Here is a 26,989-nt window from a genome sequence, read left to right on the forward strand (position 1 = left end):
GATACCAGGTAGAGAAATACATAAATAAACAAATAAATAAGTTGTCTTGATTCTTAATTAAAATGGACATAAGCTGGTATGCTTATACCACTGAGAAAATAGACACCTATACGTATATTTTGTATCTATATAAACTACGGTATCTCGTCAATAGGATTTCGTTTTTTAGTGTAGCCTACTAACTTTCATAATACTAGGCCTATGATTCCAATCCAACAGTAACCTGCACAAAGCTCAATTATTGGCACCTCAAGTTGATGTGTTTATTGTTAGAATGTTACAAGCAAAACATGATTGAGCTACAGAACGATCTCCTATTGGTCAGTATGCATCACATAATTATAATTATCTGATATTAGGGCACATAGAAAAAATTATTAGATTATCACTCTTTAAAAACAGATTGTTGAAAGGACGGTTTTTTTGTTGTTGTTTTTTTTTAATTGGAACAATACAGTAGATTATAGTTTTGTTTTTATCGATGATGAGGGAGGGACTGTTTATATTTGGTGTGTAATAGTAAATATTGTATAAAAACTGGTTTGATTTTATAGTTTTTAAAAGAAAATGTATTTGATGTCACAAAATAGCATTGTTATTCTTATGCTGTTGAAATAATTAATACGGCAAAACATTTTTTTACCCCCGCATCAATATTTTCCAAATTTTTGACGCGGGCGGGAGTGATAATCTAATAAATTTTTCTATTTGCCCTTACATAAACGAAATTATAAACCAACTATTATTAATTGTTTATTTCTGTTTCTTTGACATTCATTTACATTTCAAAAAGAAGCCCATCCTATCTTGATTAGATGCCCATGGGTTTCTTTTCGAGCTGGACTCTTTTCAAGATTACTTTTGCAAACTAAGGGTGGCGGGGGTGGTGGTGGGGAGCTTCTGTTCGATCCGATGGGCATCTTCTCGAGATTACGGTATTTTTCATGCCTTGAAATGTTGGCAGCAAATACAAGAACATTTTTTGTATTAGTAAAACATCTATCAATTATTGAAAACTGATTTTTACTTCGATCTGTGATTTATTTTAAGTGTATAAATATTATTTTTATTTAATTCATTTTTTGGTTAGGATTTTCCCCTCAGAGCCGTAGTCTGTTTCCACTAATTTAATAGCGCCATCTATTGGTCCAAAGTTTTTTTTTTTGTTTTTTTTTTACGACGAATGATTCATCCCATCATCATCGCGCGCGGACTGTTGGTTCGCACGTTTTTGGGGGACATACAGTACGAAACATAAACAAAGAAAAGACAGCATCCTTTCAATCGATATGGTGAGCTAGTGTGGTTATGATGGTGGTTAAAAGATGTCTTTAGAAACCCTCTTATTTGTGCCAAGTTCTTAATTTATGTAGAGGATACTATATTAATTACATTAATTTGGCAATAAACTGGTAAGTTTTTTTAGTTTACTTTCAGGCAGTGTTAATATTACAGGTATGGTTGGGCTTAACTTAGGCCTAGGCCTAGCTAGACGTAGGCCTAGTCTGCCAGCGAAGCCTGGGTGTGGAGGGGGCCTAGCAAGCCTGGCTCTCGTGTTGGCTTTCTGGCTGTCTATTGACATTGATAAGCCAAGTCTTTGCCAGGTGTAGGATAGCCAGGTTTCTGGACAAAACGGCAATAGGCCTAAACCAAAACGGCAAATAAGTCAAAACGGCAATGACCAAAACAAAACGGCAAAAAACCAAAACGGCAACACTTTTTGACCAGAACAAGGCAATTCAACAGAAGGACGCACATCTCGGGACATCAAAGGTTATAACTCTGGCATCGACATTCTAGGCGCATGTGCATCCCTACACGCTGAACGTCACAAATACCATAACAACCAGACCATAAACCGTCAGCGTACATACGAATTACCCATGCGCGTGTTAGTTGCCATGATAATCGCGTGTCGTGCGGTGATTATAAAGGCCTAATGATATTTTGCACTAACTTTAGACTGAAAATATATTCTTCATTTCAACATTAATTTTACCAAAATTGTGGTGAATTGTCGTTCATGAGACTCACTTCGCAGAAAAAATGTTCCGTATATACTCAAATGTTCGTTCTCGGCACCTTATGCCAACATTGTCAAAATGACAGATTAATGTTACATAAGAACATGAAATTTTATATAATTCGTAAATTTTAAATTGCTATAACTTTTCATTTTCTAAACAAATAGAACTTTCAAATACAGACAAAATGAGGCTAAACAATTTATGTCATAAAAGTTTAAAAATGCGAAAATAATAATAAACATTGAAAGTGGGAAAAAGAACCCATGGCATCAATTTGCCTATCGGGACAATTTCAAAATGATTCAAAAACTTATAAACTGTGGCGCACACCCAGTGGTGCTTGCTAGTCTTGTAGTTCATTTCGCTCCTTTTTGCCATTTTGGTCTACAGGTATGCCGTTTTGGTAATTGTCATTGCCTTTTTGGTCTGTTGCCGTTTTGTTAATTGTCATTGCCGTTTTGGTTCATTGCCGTTTTGATTATTGATTGCCGTTTTGGTCATTGCCGTTTTGGTTTATTGCCGTTTTGTCCTGTTACCATAGCCTACTTGTCGTGTTAATACTATGATACTTTTTCAACCATTGACTATATGTTACTGTATTATAAACCTTAAATTGTATAGCAAATTCATACTCTGATAGTTGGGGGTGGGGGCTGGGCTAGACTAGGACTAGGCTAGGCTATAAAATGCAGGCCTAAGCCCTTGGCTAGTAGTAGGGCCTAGTAGGAGATACTGCTGTAAAGTTTTAATTGCTGTAAACTTTTAATACGATATCTAAAAAAATCAGCTCAGGAAAATAGCTATCTTAATTCTTAGAATCTTACTTATTTTTATTATTTTCATTTCCTTATTTTATTTATTTATTTTAATATCTTGTTAATTTATTATTTTTGTAAGTATTCTCATTATTAAATTGTAATTATATTAATATTAAATGTATTCCTAACTATTTATTTAAGAAAAATATATTTGTTATTATTATTAATACTATTAATTTATTATTATTATTATTATTATTATTATTATTATTATTATTTATTATTTATTATTTATTATTATTATTATTATTTTACTATTACAAATTAATTATTATTTTTTTCTTTATTTTTATCAAACAAACTGGAAACAAATTAAAAATATTAAAATGGCAAGAGTGTAAATCTATCTAAATTTTACATTTCATGATCAATTAAAATTAGATAATTATAATTTTTAATAACAATGTAACAAACTTTTGAAGTGTTTAAACTATTTTAATATTGTAATGATTATGTTGGTATTTGGTATTCCTTATGCTTTGTAATTACTTTACAGCTCTTTACTTTCAATTGCTTTCAATTTAGTAATGAATAAAGTAAGATATCTTTATAGGCTTTTATATGATCTTCTTTTTATACATGGTTCACAATATTTCAAACTACCGTGATATTTTTTTCACATCTGCGATTTGTGACAGGCTTTTTCTATGTTTATCAACTATACACCTGTTGTGTTATCACCTCCCTTCAGTTTCAATAATTTAAATAAATTTCCTTTTACAGAAGTTTGAATGAAGTAGAGTTTAAGGGAAATAATAATGGAGTCAGTTATAGACACTATTGCGGGAAGTATGGAGTCGCATTTAGTACCGAGGTCAATATCACCCGCATCGCTACTGGACGTAGACTTGGACGGGGATTCAATTTCCGAAGATTTCTACTCTGAGCATAGCCTGAGGAACTCTTTAATCAACGATGAAACGGATGCTTCAAGTTTAGCACATGCAAACAACCGAGTACAGAGGGAGCGTTCAAATTCATGTGGATCACAAACTGATGTTTCCTCGCTTTCCATGGAAGACCTTTATGTACCCATAGTAGGATATGAAGTCATGGAGCAACGGGCAAGATTCACAGTAAGCATTTTGTTTATCTTATTAGTACCTAAAGCTCAGGTTCTTGGTGCACATGTTTTTGTCAATAAGTTTAATCTCATATACAGTAGGAAGGAGTGATGTTTTGCCCAATATCATAATGAATATTCAGGACGTCCCCAAATACTTGCAAAAAAATTTGCAGGTGATTCGGATGGGAATCGAACCCACAACCTTCAGATAAGTAGCCTGGTGTCAAAACCACTAGACCACTGAGCTTGCGCTTAGTGAGTAGTGTTGAATCCTATCCCTAAGCGCAGTGGGAACTAAGTATTTCGATATGTTTGCATCAGGAAATGAAAGGAGTGATGTTTTGCACTACATCATTGTTATATTTTTTTGACACTTCATACACCGACGTTCTTACTGTACTGTAAGTGAGGTGAAAGAAATGATAAATTGTGAATTTTTAATCAATGTGAACAAGCACAGAGATTATAGTTAAAGATTGATCTCTACAAGCAAAGAGGCCATCCACTCAACCAAAACAAATTTCGCCATAAAGGATTACAATATTTTCGCCTGACTTCCCTATTACAATGTCCATCTAAATAATTATGAACTCAAGCCAATTCAAGCAAAAACTTTGTTAACTGTGCCAGCCTAAAAACAATATTTTTTAGGCTAAAAAGTGGAGTAATGATGTGGACTAGCAAGCATTCTGTACAACCCACCATTGTCCTGCATTAATTGCCCAAACAGGGTTGTTTACACCAGTTGCTCACTCCATTTTACACTTCATTGAACATTTCAACTTGAAAGCTCATTTTAAAAAATATATAAACAGAGGCTTATTTAAGCTTCAAATTAATTAGCAAAACAAAAAAATCTAGGATTGTAGAAAAATAATACCAAACTGTACCTTCCTACATACAGGTATATACATCTACCCACTACACTCAAAAATTAATACTGTATTTTAAAGTTTAATAAAGGCATCATATCAAGTTTAACTATTTTTAATGGTTTATTGTTGATGACTCAGTTGAAAAACATAATTTTGAACAATAAAAAGTTGACTCGTGGCAGTAGTAACGTTTCTGAATCCAATTTTTTTATTGGAGGTTTGAAACATTTTTATGCTTTCTTTGATAATAATTTGGAGAACTACCATAAATCAGTCAGTCATTCATTTGATTACAAATCCAAGAAGTCTGCTGAAATACAGTGGTTACATTTAGTGTAGTAATTATGTTTTGATTTAATGTTAAAGAGTATGATTTTTAGTTAATTTCAAATATTCATGTGATACCGATTACTATACTTGTGCTTTCACACACGATTGTGAATTGCGATTCGGTTGTTGGAGTTGCTAAAACCGATCGCAATGCGATGCTACAGTAGTTTGAATAGGGTATTAGAGAATCTGGGTTTCACAATGGATGGACCAATGTACAAGCAATGTCAACCTAAATATAGAAATACATTATATATCAGAAATTGGACAAGTGTCAGAGTCTGCCAACAGTTTAAAAATTTATTTATTTTATTAAATTTTGGTATAAATATCCATCTTATAAAACTGAAAGACTGGGTATAACTGTGTTGCACAAGGAAAGAACATTCAATGCAATAGAACACAAAGGTCTAATGTATGCACACACAGAAAAAAAGATTATTAATAAAACAATCATGTTTTCATATTCATATAATTCTCAATTAGCATGCAGGTACTGGTAGGCATTTATATGCAATGAATGTTGAGTTTTGTATCAGTATCCAATTAATATCAAAATACAGAAAAGGAAATTTACAGGTACTCTACATATTTATCAATACCCGAGACACATAACACAGAACTTCATATTAATATCAAACACCCCATTAAAAATAATAATATAAATTACTGAAAGTATGATTTTTGTTTACAAACACAATCATTAGTTAATATCAGTATAAACTGTACTATCAGGTAAAAAAAATTAGTATCCATGTGGTGCCAACAATATTAGAAACTTGTTCATGTGGATAAAAAATTAACAAAACCCCAGACAAAATTACATTTAAACCCTTTTTAGTTCAACGGTTGACAATTGAATTACAATATAAATATTTTAAGAAGCCATTTAATGGAGCAAAGTTGTTCACAAGACTGGAAAGTCTGTCACTCAACTGCGTTCTACACCATGCCTATTCACTGCATGACGTGTAGACTGGGTTCCAGTCCCTAAACTTTGTCTTAATCAGTCAAAAACCTGGAAAAATCAATTTTGGCACCAGTGGCGTTCCTTATTACCTATTTGCTTGGCGTTTCATAGTGATACTTTTTCTTGGATTCGGGACTGGGCAAACAGTGAGGATTTCGATTGCAGCCACCACGATTTCGTGGTGTATGACGTATTTAACAACTTTGATTTCCGATTGGCTAATTACCGCGGCATAAATTAAACATGCTAATTATGCTTCACCTCTGCCCAGCTAATGATAAGGAGGATTCAGGTCAGCTCAGCTTGTGCACCGTGACAAGTGCTAGGCCCCTAATCACAATTCGTCCAACCATGTACAGTATGGAGGTAATATTTAAACGCACCTTCACAACAGAAGTGTGCCACATAGAAAGTAACCAACTTCATGCTGGGTAATAAATACAGTATTATTAATATCGATATACAGTAATCTCTAACTCGCATCAAAAAAGTTTCTCGACATAAACTGACACTGGTGGCGCTTTCCGGAATGTGCTGATACTATGAAAAATTAATAAATTAGAGACTTGTGCCAAGTCTACATGACGTGGGCTGTGTAGTGATTCTACATATCATGTTTTGTCTACAGTGAGGATACAAAAGGTTTACACTGTACTGTATTAATAACTAAATCTGTGGTTTTACCTAATTTGATTTCTAATTTGTCACTGTTTTAATTTGCCTGTTGATGGTTATAATTCATTAATTTCTTTTCCTGAATCATTTTTAATACAAAAATGTACCAAAGAAAATCCATTAACAAACATACAGAAGAATTTACAGTCACATGAAAGAGAATTGTCTCAACTATAACATACTCAAAGTTGGGAGACACTCGATCAAGGATAAGTAAGATACGCTCAAATGAGTATTTTAACAAATGACGTCATAGATAAAAATTCGGTTTTTTAAATTCAGATGGTAATATGATGACGTTACAATGTCCGATCAGCCATTATTAAAACTATAAAATCATATCACACAAAAAGTCACCTGCAAAACTTAGATATAAATCTATCTGCTAGGATAGAACCTGTGCCGTTTTTGAGAATAGTCATGAACAAAAAATGAGAGAAAGAATAAAAAAGGAGAAATAAATAATAAATAAATAAAGAAGAAAAATAGAACAACAGTAGGTGATACGCGTATCACCTAATGACAGTGAAATAACTGAATAAAAAGTATCAACAATACCTTAAGAAATACACACACACACACAAAAATTGAGGGTAACAATCAGAATGATGATTATGTTAAAAATAATTAATGATGTTTGTTAGAATAATAATGAAAATGATTTTGATTTGATTGACATTGAAAACCTAAAATAATAATTAGTTTTATCGTTTTGTTGATAAATAATTAGTAGTTGATAATAGTACCCAAACTAGTTTACCAATATTGATATTGTAATTAAGATAATAAATTCCAAATACAGTGACACATATTAATTACTGTATTTTAAATTAATGTTTATACAAAATTGGAGGATTCTGTATAGTGTAGTTCAGTAGTTTAAAGTAAAACATTAAATAATTGTAAAACTGTAGAGGATTTCATGCATTTGGTTATTTTTCAGTGATCTTAATTATTGTAGTCAACAACATAAACACTGCCATTTTGACATGACAAAATGATTTTTTTAGTGAGAATCTGAATATGGTTCAAGAAATAAATACAAATAAAATTGAAAATTATTGAAGAGGGAATCAGGAAATTGTTGAAGTCTTTTGTGACAGGGCGAGAGGATAATCCCCCATGACAATATGAAGTGATCTACTGTAACCTTGGCCCCATTGGCTAAAGGTCTGCCTACAGTACATAAAAGGCTTCAATGTTATTGGATTAGGTACCTACTGTATTGTACAATACAAGTAACGTGTTGAGTACATTTTATAGAAATTAATCATAATTTATATTAAGTATACTGTATCCTTGTACTTTGTGTATACATCGGGGTTTTTTTTAATTATTATTTGACTTGCTATTTCTAAGCAAGTATAGTATATGGTACACCACAATGCTGTGAATTGTGAGTTGGCGGCCTTGTACCTTAAACCAGTCTGAGTCTCAAAGTCAGGGTCATGACCCAAAAATCAGTTTGTCTATAAATAACTTTTGGATACAGTTTGTGTAACATGTCCATGGACATAAACAATGAATTTAAATAATAAATAAACTTAAATTTAAAAAAATAATGAATGCATGAATAATATTTATTATAATTGATCAGACAATCATGCTAGGAAGAGACTGGTACTTGTCCCATGTTTAGCCCTGAAATCAGCACTCACCTAATTATTAAAGTGCCAATGAGTGCGAAGATAAATATGTATTCCATTGAAGTCAAATTTGGTAAATTTTAAAGCCATTGCAAAAATGGACTGGTGCTAATTTAATTATAGTATATGGGGCTTACCATACCATGCCAAAACCACCATCAGTTTACAATACATCAAAATTGACTATTTAATTTAATATTTTCCACATTTTTTAAGTTTTAAAATAATGGGTCATTTTATGGAATGGACTTACTATTGCAAAAGTTATGAGTACAGTAAAGCTTAGTTTCTATACAATCGCTACACCCTATCGCCGACAGCTTTCGGTGATGCTGATTGGTCACTTGAATCGAAGAGTCTTTCCGATTGCATCGGAGACTGCTACACAGTACGATTGCAAATACTGTAATGACAGTTTAGCAAATTTAAGGAAACCAAGGTTTTTAAGTATTACGGATTCTCTGAACTGAAGTATACAATTACTGCCACACTCTATGCTAATTACTTGGTTTGAGTTTGACAGTTAGCCACAGTACATTACGCTGGTTTTGGGATGGCATGTGGCTGCCTCATATACACTGTACAGCATGTTCCAGGGGCGGATCCAGAGATGTCCAAAAGGGGGGCTGAAAGAGGGGCCAAAAGTTGGGCCAATCGAGACAAGACAACACTCTACTCTACTCTACTCTACTCTATATGCCCGAGAATAAAATTTGAGGCGTTCTGGGCTATCATTTTTTTTTTTTTTTTTTTTTTACCTCCCAAAAGTGGGGGCCAGTGCATGGCCGCCAACCCCCCTAAATCCCCCCCCCCCTTGTCATCCTTGTTGAAAATTATCAAGAAAATCTGGATCAGGCCCCTGCTCAGAAAAAGGCCTTTTGAATTAAGAGGGTATTTATAGAAAATCTCTATAATTAGTTCCACAGAACATCATTGTATAGTCATCATCAGAGCTACCGTACTGTACCTTGGACCCCCACTGAGGTGCTTGGCATCTCCCAGTTATTGGCTGTTTGCTGTGCTTAAAAATTCTTGTTTTTCTCAAGCGTTTTTTCCCTCCAACCTTTTTATTCATAAATAAAACATTGGAAATGCTAGTTTACTTGACTAACAAGCTTTCAAGCACCCTGTGCTCTTTCACCGGAAGAAGAACCCTCATCACTATCGTCTATTGGCTCATACCTTATTTACTTTCTTTATACAGAAATATTATTATTATTCAAGTGGTATCAGATATAAAATACAAGATATAGATTGAAGAGATATCTTTGATAATAATTATTAGTTAGGCTTCAGTTAATGTCTATTATATATTATATTTAATTATTATTTTTATTTCATTTTTAAATTATAATTATCAATATCTTCAGTAAGATTGTTTTGTATTAAACTGCCTACCTTCATATTATTATCTCATGCCCATCTATCTGTTAAATGTGTAATTACCAAATAATGCATTATTCATAAAACAGGTTGGTAATCAAAAACAAGAACGAGTTCATGTGCAAAATTCTAACTACTTAGAGTAAAATATTATGCAATAAGTAAATGAATACTGTAAAAACTGACTAACTATTTTGAATATAGTTTTGTATTATATTTTCAAAGTTCGGAAAAATTGCAGCTAGACAAGTAAAGATTATATAATTCTTACATTTGTTTCACACTTACTTATTTTCAGGTTTTCAAAATACATGTACGGAAATCCCCAACAGAAAATTGGTTTGTGTTTCGACGTTACACAGACTTTGTGAGATTGAATAATAAGGTACTGTATTATAAATTGAAAGTACATGAAATTATAAATCATCATTAAGTGCCAACATAAGGGTATTTCCTTCATTGTAGTTTACATTACAGTACTATGTGGTTGAGATACTCTAGCCTAAGCTACAGTGTCATTGATGGATGATTGATGATTATGCTAAAATCATCAACTGCTTGAAACAAAACCAAAATAACTTCCTCATCAGGTAGACTAAGGCTATGTTCAAACTCAATGAATTACGCTAGTGTAACGCTAATCGAGTAGTGTGAAATTGTGCACGGTGTAGCGAACACCAGTATTAAAGTGTAGTCACTGGCGTATGATAATCCACAAACAAACCCCAGATTAGCGTACAGTACACCGCTGGGTTACGACAGCAGTCATGCATTAATGATTTTGAACTTGGCCAGGATTTGACCAATCACAATAAGCCTAGATATGTACTGTAAACAGGAAATAAATTGAATGATTACGATACAAATATTTTGCGCAAATACTTTAATGCTAATGTTCTTTAATCCCCCAGTCTTGACATCTCACTAGTTACGCAATGGATTGATGCCCGCCGTTATATTACCCCTGGCGTATCTCTCAGTTCTGAACATAGCCAAAGTCTAGTGCCTTCAACAAATTCATAGTTCTTTTCGTTGTTTTTTTTTTTTACACTGAAATTACCCCAAACAAGGCTCGAAATCCATTTCTATCTAGGTAAGGGGCTACTTAAACTACTATTTATGTGCCATGAAATGCTTGCAGCTACAGTAGTAGGGCTGAAACATAGCCTGAGCCACTTCACAGCCTGTCAACAATGCAAGCTGGTATTTCAACTACTGTTCTATCAGAGTAGCTAGTGTTCATATGCTATCTTCTATTCCATTGCAACTTCCTTAAAAGTGTTTGATGTTACACAACTTCCTCATTATCTTTGAATATGTAACTGGTAAATGTTGATACTAGTGCTCACTGCAGCTGCCGCGGCTCCTCAATGCTCCGGCAAAGGGCCCTTCCAATTTCAAATATTTGTGATTGGACAATAAAGGAGAAAATTATTATTTATTTTATTTCAGTTTTGTTTTTTCTTCTAGTTATGTATCATTTATATATACCTCTACTGTGTTGACCGTTATGATTCAATGTACTTTTGAACTTTGAACTTTGATAACATGGCTCCAGCTTCACAACTCTCAATAGCCAACAGTCAAATCATAACAGGAGCTGGTACCATAAAGTAATTTATGTGAGATAGTGTGCCGAGTTTAATATTACTGTATAAATTTCCCAAGGTGCCCTTCTATTCATAAGTGGCAATGTTTTATTTGGTTCGTCCAAAAGGCTGTGCGCTCATGGATAGCACGTGATAGGAAACAAGTAGTTCTACAATAAGTAATTGCTGCAGCCTAATATAGAATCTACAGTACACATACCATTAGTTGGCATCATTCTATTATTATAGGCCCTACATTCCTGTACTTAATGTGTACAACTGTATTAATTGATCAATACAGCTGAGGTTACTAGGTAACATCTTGTTGGACGGTAATTGTATTGATGTACAGTATGTCCATTGAGGTACAGGAAGGCAGAGATGGAATTGATTTATAGTACTCTTCCATATTAAATTGAAAAAGTAGTGATGTTCATTCATTGGTTTCCCAACCTCGAGGTCGGGGTCCTTCCCTGTGCATTTCCATTGTGCCCTTGAGCAAGGCACTTTATCTACATTGCTTCAGTCTACCCAGCTATCAATGTGTAACAGCAAACTACTGGGAGTAACCAGCGGTGGACCAGCGTCCCATCAAGGGGGAGCATCACCCTCATCCGGTTTACGCGACTTGAAACTATGGATGAGTTCACCCCTATGGGCCCTAATGGCTTGGCAAGAATTTACTTGTTTATATCTGAATATTATTCAACTTACTATGCAGTACTCTCAAAGATATTTGGAAACCTTAACGGTAACATAATTATATTTCATTAATCTGTCCTTTAATATTAACTTGCGCTATGTGTTAAATAAGCTGTACATTCTTTATGTAATATTCTAATTTTGTTATTCTATAATTAAATTCCATGTGAACTGAGTTGTACAGTACATAAATTGTTAATTAATTATTCTTCTTTCATATATTCTTGGCATGCAGATTCTAAAAAAATTAAAAAAAATAAAACTTAACTGATTATTAAATAACAATATGCAAATTATGGCAATACTATGTGTAAAGGTTAGAGTTTAAATTAAAATGTCAACTGAAACCCTTCTCATTCTCATATCATATCTGCAAATTATGGGTGTGTCCAATATAATCCTCTGATATAATCTTCCGTATGCTTACTGTATTTCGCATAACCAGGGTTATCAAACTTTCCGTATGACCAATGAGGATGCTTTTTGAGAAAAGACATCTTTAGATTAAAATGCAATGAATGTTTTTCGTTTGAGATGTAGCATTATAAATTTTAACAGAGAATGGTTATTGCGAAATAAGATGCTATGCAATTATTTAAAATTTTCGACTGAAGTGATTGATAATTGCAGAGTTACTGCATCGGCTGAATCATTCTGTTGCTATTGTTCAGTAAATCCATCGCTGTGAGCACTTGATGACATGACACTTTTTGTGTTTACTAATTGTCAGTGGCAGTATGAGTAGTTCATCATTAAAAACAATCAGTTGCTACCAATGGGCTGTCTAGGAATCTTGAAATGTAAAGGAGGTTGATTGGGGGCATGGTGCGTAAAGGTAAATTGGGGGTGGGAGGTTGATGATTAAGTGGAGATTGATGATTAAGTGGAGAGTTTGCAACATAAATTGATAGGAGGTGGTTTTCATCTACTTGTTGAGCATGATTTTTTTTGCTTCAAACTTTTTCAGTGTGGATTGGGGTGGAGCGGGTGGGGGGTGGTTGTTGGCAGCCAACAAAGGAGGGAAATAAGTTTTTTTAGGGGTAGTGCACCCCTAGATATACTACCGGGTTGAGGCATGTATCATCACTTTGTGTTCATCATGGCATTGTTTGGACTGGAGACAATCTGCACAATGAGTGGCCAGCTTTAGGTTTTTATCATTAGTCTTAGAATGTTGCAGGATTTGACCCTTAGATTTTAACAATGTTTTTCTCTTCTGTTTTCAGCTGAAGAGGTTGTTCCCAAGTTTCCGGTTGGCGTTGCCGCCCAAGAGATGGTTCGGTGACAATTATGATCCTAATTTTCTTGAAGATAGGCAACTAGGCTTGCAAGCTTTCATTAACAACATTACAAGTCAAACTGCTTGGTTTATACAGTAGTTTAGGTGATTTAATGCCGGTTAATACACTCCATGATAACTATTGATGTTACAGTGCCCCCCCCCCCCCAGTACCACCTCTCTACTTTGCTAAAGTAGCCTCAAAAAGAATCTCGTCTCGAAAAGAAGCCCATCCAAAGTTCGCAAAAAAAAACAAAAACCAAGAAGCTGCACAGGTCTTCAATTTGAGATTTTACGGAATTACATGTCTTGTGTGTATACTGCAGATCGTGGTGAAAAACCTCAGGTTACTGTATACAGTACTGGTAAAAGCAAAACCGAAAGAGTGTCACCTGCCTGTGAAGGGTAATTTAGTCTGCTGTGTAGAGAACACTGTAAAAATCCTTTAAATTGAAACTTGAAATTAAGAATTAAATATTACTGTACTACTAGTTGTCATGTGAGTTGTATTGCTGATAACAAAGCAATTGACTTAACCTGGCTGTATCTAAAATATAGATAAAGCTTACATCGTACAATGATATCAGTGGCCTTACATTAATAATCGCATGCAGTGCAATGTAGTGTTTTTAGTCAAAGTCCATTGTTGTTTAATTGCCATCACAACATGTGTGGAGGTCATACATTATTTCGTCATTATTAAGAGCGTGAAAATCATGTGACCCCCCTTCTAGCTGTGTGATGATTATGGTCATTTTGAGATCTTAATTTTTAATTATTTTTTGTTTGTATTAATTAAAAGATTACATACACTGCGAATATAGATGTGTTGTGCTCTAGAAAAATTATGAAAAACAGTAGACCGTAGGTGAATTAATAAATATTACAGTATTTTACAGTAGTTAGCTGGTGTAATGCTTTCTACCTATTTTGGTAGAAGTAGGCAAATTGAAGTTTATAAGAATTAAATAAGGCCAAAAAAAAATATACTTGTTTAGCATCACACCCTCAGGAATTTTCAGGGGCTGGGGGGGGGGGGGGGGGTATTTTTTTTTTTTTTTTTTGCTGGCCTAGGCCCCTAATGTGTAGGCTTCTTAGGCCTAGAGATTTCAAAAACTGCATTGGTGCCAAGCCAAATCTTTTACAAAGGCTATAACAGACTCTAAATTTTACATAAAAGATTTGTTTGTACAATATTTATTTTAATAAGCATTGTGGTTCCGTAGGCTAACTGCTGCACTGCTAGGCTAGGCCAGGTAGGCCTAGCCATACTTACTAGCTAGGGGTCTAGGCCTAGTTAGGTAGTACTTAGGCTAGGCCTAAAACATCTGCCAATTGAAGCGTAGGTCGTAACCTATTATTTTTCTTCATAGTACTTTATTATTATCATATTTAAAACATTGTTTATTATTTAAAAAGAACCAAATAAAAAACATGTACGCCTACGATCAAATTGTCCCGCGATTTCTGTCAACAAGCACACATAGTGTGAGGAATCTATTTTTTTTTCTGCCGAAAAAGAAAACACACTTGGTGGCGCACTTCACATCTGGTTCCCTGTGCTGAAGATGGAAAAAACGATCGTTTTTCCTCTATTATCGGCATTTTTTAGTCGATTTTCAGCACTTTTTTACCAAAAAGAAAAAAAAGAGAGGCGGCTAGAAAATCAGGGTCGGGTGGTGACGCTAAACAAGTATTTTTTTTTTTTTGGCCTAATACTGATATATTATAATTATTGGAGATTATTAATAGATAGAAGAACGAATTATAGAAAAGGTAGTAGGTAATTGTTAATTACTGTATACTCACATATATAAGACGAGGCGAGAAATAGCAAATTACGATTGAAAAAGAGAACGAGTTACATACAAATTTTAGCTTTCCAAAGTCTACTTTGTGAATACCGTACTTTACCTGGATAAACCAAATGCAATTATTAGGTAAAGGGAAATAAGATTGTGATGAACATTTTAAATATCATAAAATTGTATAAATTTTGGAAGATTACTGTAGCCCTGCATTTGGCTCAGTTTTTAGTAAGCTAGATGCGGTATCAAGCCCATAAAAAGCAGCAAAAAGGATAAATTCTGACGCTGAAACAGTAGCTGTCTTACACGCCGGACATACAAAAATCTTCTTAAACATGAAGGTCGTCTTATACACGTCTTGCCTTATATACACTAGTATACAGTATATTTTATTTCTGTAAGTTACTGTTTTATATTTAATAAGTAATTTGATCCATCTCTTGAGATGCTGTATGTTTGAGGATGTTTTAACAGTGCATGAATAATTTATCATAACACAGAAAACATTGATGTAATTGAAAACATACATGTACTGTACCATAAAGATCAACCATAACATCATTTGAAATCAATAAGTTCTATTATTATCCTACATCAATATAAATGAATTAGATACAAAAGGAGCGGCTTAATCAATTTTGAAAGTCAGTGTATAAAATACAAAACTGTTTCACTGCTTAAACAGTGGCGGATCCAGGAATTTGAAAAAGAGGGGGCCCATCAAAGGACTTGTCACAGATGGAAAGTCTAGACCACCTCAGCCCCACCATGGTTGGGTCTGAGGTAATAAAATTTGTGATTGTGGCACCCATACTGTACAGTACAGTAGTTCGCTGGAAATGGCATCCTCAGACCTAATCTAATTAACATTTTCCTGTTTTTCTCCAATTTTTAAATAATTTTGAAAAATAATTTAGAAAAATATCATAAAATTGCATTATTTGGTAGCCCCTCTCCTGAATCCGCCACTGTTATATATACTATAGTGGGTGCCTGCAAGTTTATCCTCTGCCACCCCCTTTGTAAACAAAAGGGGGTGAAGATAACTATAAAATATAAAGTAATTACACAATTGATAATAGGGAAGAGGGTAAGAAAGTAATAACTGTATTGGTAGAGGCTGCAAAAAATGCTAAAGTAGAATAATTATGTTTCGTTTTGGCAAATGACTGTTTTGTCTTTGTATTTAAGGGAAATAATATACTGTGTCGTAGACCTGCAGTGTATTTCATCTGTTTATCTACCACTAATACCAGTAATTTTTTTTCTGTGCATAATGGATACACCATACAGTACATATTGTACTGTAAACTGTATGGGTATTTCGTAACACAAATGGAACTCTTGTGTTTTTTGGCAGAAATATAATTTGTCTATAAATACTTTTAATTTGAAAAGGATACTATTAACCTTTGATTTTAGCCCTATGGCTTCCACTTCACCAACGAAAACACATACAGTAGGAGCATGTATGTTGGCAATGAACCCTAGAATTAATCTAGGGCCTACGGTAACTATAATAGAAGTAGCATCATTACTGTTATAATGGTTTCCTTTATGGAACTCAAGTGCTGTTTTAAGAATTAAATAAAATGCACAAGAAGTTCAGATTATACCGAAGGTAATATAGAGTTCAACATCCTTTAAATTTTACCACAAAGTCATCTCACTACCTGTTCCGAAAACAGTAGCACCGGAAGATGTCCCCAATTGATTTTTAAATCATATCTACTTCATGTTTATATAAGTACCTATAAAAGCATAATTCAGTTTTATAGTAGAAGCACTGGGGAACTGATTATATAATTCGCTGAAAGTTAAGATATTTTAGACAAATATCCTGACAATAATAATTTGAGGCAAAGACAAGCCAAACCAGTCAGTAGTTGCAAATCCTGTTTTGGAGATAATGGCCAAAACTTGTTGGAAATATATTTTATTGCACTGAACTAACCTTTATATATCCATACATCATGCCATGCTGTTATTTTCTTCATTTTCAACGTTAAAACAGCAATTTGTAAAGATTTGGTGATGGTTTCTGCCTAAGAAGAAATGCCTGAAATCGTAAACTTTGAATGCTGATTTCTCAAATATTGTTCTTTAAACAGCTGTATGTAAAACTCCTGTAACTTCATAACGGAATGTCAGGTTTAAATGATTCTTTTATCATTTTATAGCTCTCATATTACTGTACTGTTTAACCCTGTATTAATAACTAAAGATTGATGTTTGTGACGAGTGACAGGTTTGGCTTGTCTTTGCCACATTTAATAATAATAATAATAAATGATAATAATAATGTTAAGTTGAATGAAATCATTGTAAAATCTGTTGGTTTTTTTTTTAAATAAAAATATTAAAAACAAATATTTACTATAGGTCTCCCTCTCTAATTTAAGACCACCTCCAATTAAAGACTACCTTTCTGTGGTCCCAAATTAGTAAATGTCTTATCTGTATTCTAATTAGAAACCAAAGATGCTATATGGATCAGAGACACCCTGGTGCCAAAAGTGGTCTTCAATTATAGGGAGACCTGTATTTATTAATTAATTGGCCCATTGGTCTTTTTGCTTGCACTGATTGGTATGGTATCGCTTTTTAAACACAGTTGATGTTAGGGCATGTTTTTAATAAGTGTTGATCAGTTATCAACTAGGCCAAGGCTAGGCAAACCTATAAAAACGATTTGGAAGAATAAGAGAAGAAATGGCACCACCACATAAACTTAATGTACTGTAACATGACAATTGACATGATCAGACAGCAAATAGGCAAATTTATTACATAAACCATAATAAGACAGAGTTTTAAACTGTGAATGAAAGTCATATTGTAGTTGTGTTTATGCATAATGATAACAGTAAAATGCATACATTTATACAGCACCATCATTATAGTCTTTTGTTGGTTTTTGTTACAGCAAATTTACAAGAGAGTTTTTCTGTTTGGATGACCAACCTGGTGCACACGATAGCCTTGAGGAAAGCAGGGTAAGGAACAAAAAGAACAAACAATTGATTGCATTGTTATTTACACAAAATGCAGGCTTACCAATACTAGATGCATGTAAACTACTAAATGCATTTCATTATTTATTAATATTTGTTTTTCTGTTGTTATAAAGAAAAGGAGATTAGAGCCAATTGAACTTGCCATTGCTTGTGGGTCCACATTAGTGCGGTGATAATAAAACGTTACCAACAGTGTGAAGGGAATCTAGGTACCTAGAATGACGATGCCTGAGCAATAATAATACTTTTATTTTTTTGCATCCAACAGCAAGTAACTTGTCAATTACATGATGCAATGCTTTATAAACCAAGTCTCTTTGAGAGGCCTGAGAAGTGGGAATTGACTATCTTAACACAGCATTACCTGGCATTACCGTACTAGCGTATAAAGCAACCCGCGTATAAGATAACCCCGAGTTTGAGAAGATTTTTTGACTATTTTTGTACTGTATGTCAGGTGTATAAGACAAACCCTCTGTTTTATGTTCAGAATTCTTACTTTTTTTCTGCTTTTTATGGTCCTAATATTACATCTAGCTGGCAAAAAATGGAGCCAAATGTGAGGCTAATCTTCCAAATAATACCATTCTATGTGTTTTTAAATGTTCATCAAAGTCTTTTTCCGTGTTTAAAATTGCGTTCATTCATACTAACATTTAATAGCTTCATTGCAGTAGTCAATTTGTGTGTTACGGAGAAAGAAAGAAAACGAACATGATTTTTAAAAAAGTAAAATTTGTATGTCGTGCATATAAGACGACCCCCCCCCCTGTTTTTCAAGGAGTAATGTGCTATTTTAAGACTCGTCTTATGCGCGAGTATATACGGTATATACAAATTTAATACGGTAGTTGCAATCAATTATTTAGGTTCGTTGATTCATTGCTTCAGCACAAGTACAAAATATATTTTGGGGAATTACACTCCAAAGAGGCTACAACTTTGTGGAGCTCTGTTGTTTGTTTTTTGGGACTTTGGTTTTTCTTCAGGTTTTTTTATTTTTTACATTTGAAAAAGAATCTAAACAGGAGTTACTGATTTCTTTTTCTAGGCCCTCTGTGATTCTCTTGAAGAAACCATCTATAACCTGCGACATGATTTAGCTGAGAAGGAAGCGGAGGTTTTACAGCTTAAAAAGCAACTTCGCGAAAGCCAGACTAAGGTCGATAACCTCTCAACACAATTATTGTAAGTACCGTTGTTTCAGCAAGGACTTATTCAAAGTCTTTTGTTTCAGTTGTAGCTATATGAGTTCATAATGCAGTAGAAAGAACCCATCTTTTGGGACACCCCTATTAAGGGGACACTTTTTCCGCTACAAATGAGGGAAAGTGTATCTTTTAATACTACGGTCAACCATATTCAGGGGACACCCTATTAAGGGGACACTTCTTCCGCCACAAATGAGGGAAAGTGTGACTTTTAATACTACGGTCAACCATATTCAGGGGACACCCTATTAAGGGGACACTTTTTTGATCCCGAAGGTTTCCCCTTAATAGGGAATCTACTGTAATATTTTATTTTAATTAATGCTTATAATTATATTGTTTTTAACCAATAGTTTTTTGATATCATCTTTCCTGGTTCTTGATTTGAAACTTGTCTTTGAATAAACCCAACTAAAGGAAGTGGCACTTACCACAACACTTTCGTACTGACTATGATGCTGATAATAATAATAATCAGCAAAACTGTTTACCATTAAATTAAACATAATTTAGTTTTATTCTTTAAAAAATGTATAAGTATAATACAAACTCAAAAGGAAGTGGAACTTAAATTCATCTTCAGGGATAATAATTTCGTCAATGATTCCATTCTTGACTTTATGGTAATTTTGTTAAAATAAGATAATATAAACAAATAATGCAAAAAATACACTAAATACTATTAATGCTAATACGGTACACTGGTACACTTCACATTAACATTATCTATGTAATATGCTGGGCATTTCATTATTAGTATTCATGTAACTTGAAATTCCTGTACAATAATCAGGGCATTTCATAAATTTATTAATAATATTCACCTAACTTAAAATATGATAATATATACTCAACAACTAATGCTCATAACTCAACCCATTTTTGAAATAATTTTTATAAGATTATTATATCTCACCTGTTTGTAATCCTCTTTTCTTTTATAAGCATTAATATATAATTAGAATTTAAAAAAAATAAATATAAAGTAATTAACCAATATACTGTAAGCCAGTAACCATATGAAGTATTTAAATTTATTTAATTGTTTATGATTATTGAATAGTTAATAATTGTTAAATTTATTGTTTCCAAGAATTATAGTATTCTTTTGGAATTTTACTTTATAATATGGATAATATCTGTTACATAAAAATTGTTATCATATGTATCTAACCAGAACTATAATACAGACCATCTGTAAGAGTTTGGTTTATTTTTAAGAAAAAATATTATAATGCATGTAAATGTGGTATTAATGAATGTGAATTTGATATGTTATTCTGAGCTTGTATTGTATTCTGAACATGTATAATATAAAAAGTAAAATTTGCCTGATTAATAAAACTGCAACATAGTATGTTAATAATATTCATGCCAGATACGATACTAAACTAATTTCAATATTTTTTAAACACAAATTAATGCAATAAATTGCTTGCATTTTCAAATTTTATTTGCTTTTTAAAAACATTTCAGTTACAGTATTAATAGCTTGACTAATTCTCATAATTGTTTTTGTTTGTCATTATCTTTTTTTGTTTTTTGTTATTTTATGGCCTGTTTCTACTGCCAATAAAAACCTATTTTAGACCCTTAGAATACTATATCGTATTTTATTCAATACTGGACTTTAAGAAACATCGTCTTAAATCACTTATGCACAAATTACCGTAATGCAAATATAACAAATGAAAAAAAGTTATGTCAGACTTGTTTTATTTATGTAGAAACAGGACCATGGTTTTGGGATATTTTTGTCTTTGCCATATTCAATTCAAGGGTTTTTTGAGATTTCATTTGTCATTTCATCTAACAATGGTATCATTGTCTTATGCATGCTATTTAATGGCCAATTTCATTGGTGTAGGAATGGTGGTATGCATCCAGAAGCATCTCGCTCTTCTTCCCAGATCAGTGAGGAGAGCTTGGTAGAGGGCGATTGTCGCTCATGTGTCGAGGCGGATCAGAGTTCATTGGGTCAAGGATCAATTGATCATACATCATCAGAGCAAAGTTCACCAGATCATCCTTCATTGACTATGAATGAACCTGTTGAATGTGCTCGAGAAATTGACTCACAAAATTTACCTGAGCCAAATTCTGACCCAACCTCTGATCCAACCTCTGACCCCAAAACGACACATGTTGATGATGAAAAAAGTGAGAATCCTGTAGGACCTACTTGCACTGACCAAAGGTAAACTGCCATGTCCATTAATATCTTTCAGCTAAACATGCTTTTTATGTCGGTTACGGTAATTATAACTTGCTGTTAAAATAAGTCACATGACTTGCAATATCGGTTATAGTAATTATAACTTAAATAACTAAAATAAGTCACATGACTTGCAATGGAATTTTAGTACAGAGAAACATTTCCACTAATTTTTCTCTTATAATTTTCTGGAAACTGCATACAGGCTCTAGCAGTATGCGCTATACAAGCACAATTGATAATATTAATAATAATAATCATAATTATAATAATAAATAGAGATGATACTATAAAAAATGTTCATTATCTTTGTTCATGGAAGGTTTTCAGGGTGTAGTAGAATTATTGGAACGCAATGCACAATTGTTTAATGGTACACTAAAGTACACATGCATTAGTAGTGTAGTTTGCAGTATGCTTGGATATAGGCATTGGGGGTTAAGAGGATGGATGTTTGCAGTATGCAGGGACACAGGCATTGGGAGGTGGGGAGGGGGTAGGGATGATTACTTCTTTATGGTGAGTCACAGACATTGTCGGTTAGGTGGGTGGATGGTTGCCCTTTGCTATAACACATGCAAGGAAGTTTAGGAGAGTGCAGTATGCTGAGAAACAAGCATTGTAGGCTGTTGTGTGGTGCCAAAATTTGCATGACAACAGGGATATTACATTTTCCAACAGATGTGCAGCAGGGTCTTGAGAGCAAAGACCAGGTGTGGGCCCAAGGAACAAACCTCTTTATGCCTTGAAAAGCTTAGCAATTTCTGGGCCTCTGAGCTTTTCTCATACTTTTTGGCATATATATTGTCCGGTATTTGTTAAAAATTTTTTTTTTTTTTTGGTCTGTCGCATCATAGATAATAAAGAAGGGGCTTGGCCAGTCTGACAGGAATTAAGCACTCTCCCTACCCCCATCTACTATATGGTGACATCATCCCCACCACCACTTGTGGTGACACCCTGACTGATTTGAGCTTAGGAGGGTGGATACTTTTAATATGTTGAGACAGGCATTGGGGATCAGGAACTTTTACCAAATGCTGGTAAACATTTGCATTGGGCATTAAAAAGGTGATTGCTTGCAGTAAGCTAGGACATAGGTATTTGGTGAAGAAGGTTCAATGCTTGCATTATGCTGGGAACCGCATGTTGCTAATATTATACTGCATGATTGTACATTATCATGTTCTTTCTAGCAATTTTAACATCAATTACATATATGACATACTATTACATTTTAGAGTTCATTGCTATAATTCCTTTAATATTAAATTCTCAACATTGGTTATTTTCTTCTTTTTTTTTTATTTACTTAACATATTTATAATCTAAATTGTTATTAACATTTAATGTTTTCCTTCTGTTTATCAACCTTCACAACTTAAATCTCTTGTGAACAGGTTTCTTTTAAAATAAGTAATCTCTTACTTTTCATAGTCTTACACTTTTGTATTTTTATGTGAATATGAAAAAAAAAGTAAACAAAAGTTTAAAAATCAATGAAATTAATTATAATAGCTGGCTTTATATATACTGTATGTTTTTTTTGTTTTTTTCTCACTTTACTATTATGTTCTGCTTATTAGTGGGCCACCATCACCTGCTGTTGAAAGCGAGGGAAGCTGGGATACAGTTCCAGAGTACAACAACAAAGGATGCCAAACGAAACCAAATGAAATTCCAGTTTACAGATCACATATATCATCTGTACATAAACAATTTGGAAATGGAATAACGTCTATAGAGCACAATAAACAGCCTGACGAATGCTCAGTTCCAAGCAAAGCTATGATTGTCACATGATGGTAGTGAGCATGATCTGAGCATGTGATGGTTACCATGGTGAAGTGAATAAGGAAGTGTTTATTTAAGCATGTCTATAGTCTGATGCAATGTGCTGCCAACTGTGAACTTCATCAAGGACAAACACACTGTACTTTGAAGCAGATGCAATGAAAAAAAAAATGAGAGCAGAAAGTAGATAGATAGATTAACTATGAAGACATTCCAGTTCTAATAATAAATTTAATAAAAACAGAACTTAATCACATATTACAATCGATGTACCGTTTAAACGTTGGCATTTTTTGGTACGTACATGCTAATTAGCCACATTAGAGTCGTTCTGGATGATTCAATAATGACTTTTTACTGGTACTTATAAGCACTTAAGTGTCAGGCTTTCTAGTGTGTAATGTTGTTTTTAAGGTTTATTCACCATTGATTTGTTTACTGTTAACATCAAAATGACCTGGGGCAGATCCAATGGGGGCATATTCCCTCCCTCTGTTTTACCAACTACATTAAAAAAATATTCAATGCATAAAAATACCTTGTATTGAAATAAGCAAAAAATAGAATCTGGCCCCCTTCGTTGTGCCACTGCTAGTTGCGCTCCCCACTTACCTGGTATTAATTTTGGGTTCTCCCTGTGTGAACAAAATCTGGATCTGCCCCGATACTTACCCTGCTACTTTCATTTTATTGACATGTCACAATTTCAAATAGAAATAACTGCCATTGGAATTTGAATAATTGCTGTTAGGATGAATGATACTTGCACCATTATTAATCAACTCAGTGATACATATTTGAAAATTGTTATATTACTATTGTTCATCAAAAACTATAAGATATAAAACTAAACTTGAGATATTATTGAATTCAGAGTTCCTGTTCTAAATTGATATTAACCTTATGCATTTTTAATGTAGCTTCCAAATGATTATGCATGAAAGCAGAAGGTTGCAACAAATATTTTACAACTCAGTATATATATTGAAAAACACTGTGAAACTCTAGATAGAAAGAAGTTGATTAAAACGAAAAGGTATATAACTATGTGACATTGTAAAAAACCAACATGATTGCATAATAATGTTTGAAATACCGTATTTACTCAAATTAACGCCCGGGGAAGCGTTTATTTTATTTTTTGATGTAAAATGGATACACGTATACTCAAATAAATGCCCCTTAATTTCACAGTAAAACTAGAAATACAACACATCAAAAAACACTGTAGAACTCTAGATAGAAAAAAGTTGATTAAAACATAAAGGTATATAACTATGTAACATTGTAAAAACAAACATGACTACATAATAATGTTTGAAATACCGTAATTATTCAAATTAATGCCCCGGGGTGTTTATTGTTGAGAGGGATTTTTGAGGGGGCATTTATTCACGGGAGGCGTTTATTTTATTTGATGTAAAATGGATACACATTATACTCAAATAAATGCCCCTTAATTTTACAGTAAAACTGGAAATACAACACATCAAAAAACACTGTAGAACTCTAGATAGAAAAAAGTTGATTAAAACATAAAAGGTATATAACTATGTGACATTGTAAAAACAAACATGACTACATAGTAATGTTTGAAATACCATAATTATTCAAATTAACGCCCCGGGGTGTTTATTGTTGAGAGGGATTTTTGAGGGGGCATTTACTCGAGGGAGGTGTTTATTTTATTTGATGTAAAATGGATACACATTATACTCAAATAAATGCCCCTTAATTTCACTGTAAAACTTGAACTACAACACATAATTACGGTTAAAATGTGTTACTGCCTCTGATCATAAACACTTATTCATCCCAACCAGGTTTAAAAGATATGTAAATCTACTGGAGTAGAAAATTAATAGAATGTGTTGAGAATGTTGTTGCTTCCATTAGATGTGTTTACAGAAATTCAGGGGGGCATTATATAATAAACACCTTGTGGATTTTATTCGAAGGATGTGTTTATTCCAAATGAGGCTCTAGAGGGGAGTTTATTCAAGGGGGGGGGGGCGTTTATTCAAAGTGGGGTGTTTATTCGTATAAACACGATACATAAATTTCCATTCTCCTGTCAAGTTTATTATAATTAAGACTAATGCCATACCTTGCCTTCTCTGATGACACTTAAATGAGGCATGTTGTGGCGAAATGGTAAAGTTGTCGCACAGTCCAGTATTTTATTTGATGTAAAATGGATACACATTATACTCAAATAAATGCCCCTTAATTTCACAGTAAAACTGGAAATACAACACATCAAAAAACACTGTAGAACTCTAGATAGAAAAAAGTTGATTAAAACATAAAGGTATATAACTATGTAACATTGTAAAAACAAACATGACTACATAATAATGTTTGAAATACCGTAATTATTCAAATTAACGCCCCGGGGTGTTTATTGTTGAGAGGGATTTTTGAGGGGGAATTTATTCAAGGGAGGCGTTTATTTTATTTGGTGTAAAATGGATACACATTATACTCAAATAAATGCCCCTTAATTTCACTGTAAAACTGGAACTACAACACATAATTACGGTTAAAATGTGTTGCTGCCTCTGATCATTAACACTTATTCATCCCAACCAGGTTTAAAAGATATGTAATTCTACTGGAGTAGAAAATTAATAGAATGTGTTGAGAATGATGTTGCTTCCATTAGATGTGTTTACAGAAATTCAGGGGGGCATTATATAATAGACACCTTGTGGCTTTTATTCAAAGGATGTGTTTATTCCAAATGAGGCTCTAGAGGGGAGTTTATTCGAGGGGGGGCGGGGGCGTTTATTCAAAGTGTTTATTCGTATAAACACGATACATAAATTTCCATTCTCCTGTCAAGTTTATTATAATTAAGACTAATGCCATACCTTGCCTTCTCTGATGACACTTAAATACGAGAATATTAACAAATTATTGATAAGTGCTAAGACAGATCTGCGAATATTATACATAGTTTATGACGGTTTCATATCCAATCAGAAGACAAAGAGCTAGGATGTTGACATTTCTAACATAATAGACATAGATAATTACAGCTTAAGCTAAATTATATGAACTAATGAGAAGAAAACCACATTAAATTTTAGAAAGCAAAATACTGTATATTTGCTTGCAAGTTGTTTCACTGGTTTGGATTCATGCTTTAATACATTAACATTGCCTTGATTAATATTTTGTAAATAATCATGCATGTTGTGAAGAGAGTTTTTATATTTTTTGTGATGTTTTTTTTGTAATTAATGACAAAAGAAAATATTTGTAAATAATCCTGGTTGTTGATACCAGGTCAAAGGTTAGAGGTATAGAGAAAGGGGATAGGTTTTCCATGTTGGTTATGTACAAATGATTGACATAATGTTTGTGTAAACCATAAAAATGCAAATATACTTAGAATTTAGTGTGCTTAAGTTACTATAGATAAGTATTCAAGTGCCGCGTTTCTTTCTGAAATTTTATTTAGAACGTAATGAGTAGCACAGTATAGACTACATATGAAACTGCATCAAACATTTTTTTTTACTGTGTTCTCCCTATTTTGTTCTACAATTTTGCTTTTTTTCCCCCTTACCCAAATCAGA

General features: G+C 33.3%; 1 protein-coding gene across 1 annotated transcript; it reads left to right on the forward strand.

Moving 5' to 3' along the window:
- Positions 1 to 1,210: 1,210 nt before the first annotated feature.
- LOC117114148 (sorting nexin-16-like) lies at positions 1,211 to 25,579 on the forward strand. Its single transcript, XM_033257705.1, has 8 exons — positions 1,211 to 1,412; positions 3,569 to 3,921; positions 10,089 to 10,175; positions 13,308 to 13,438; positions 18,077 to 18,164; positions 19,237 to 19,373; positions 21,264 to 21,593; positions 23,198 to 25,579. The coding sequence occupies exons 2-8, from the start codon at positions 3,604 to 3,606 to the stop codon at positions 23,412 to 23,414; spliced, it is 1,308 nt and encodes a 435-aa protein (XP_033113596.1). The 5' UTR covers positions 1,211 to 1,412; positions 3,569 to 3,603; the 3' UTR covers positions 23,415 to 25,579.
- Positions 25,580 to 26,989: the final 1,410 nt, after the last annotated feature.

This window comes from Anneissia japonica, unplaced genomic scaffold (genome assembly GCF_011630105.1).
Source record: "Anneissia japonica isolate Jap-2015-1 unplaced genomic scaffold, ASM1163010v1 scaffold287840_len1291095_cov163, whole genome shotgun sequence".
Taxonomy (NCBI): Eukaryota; Metazoa; Echinodermata; class Crinoidea; order Comatulida; family Comatulidae; genus Anneissia; species Anneissia japonica.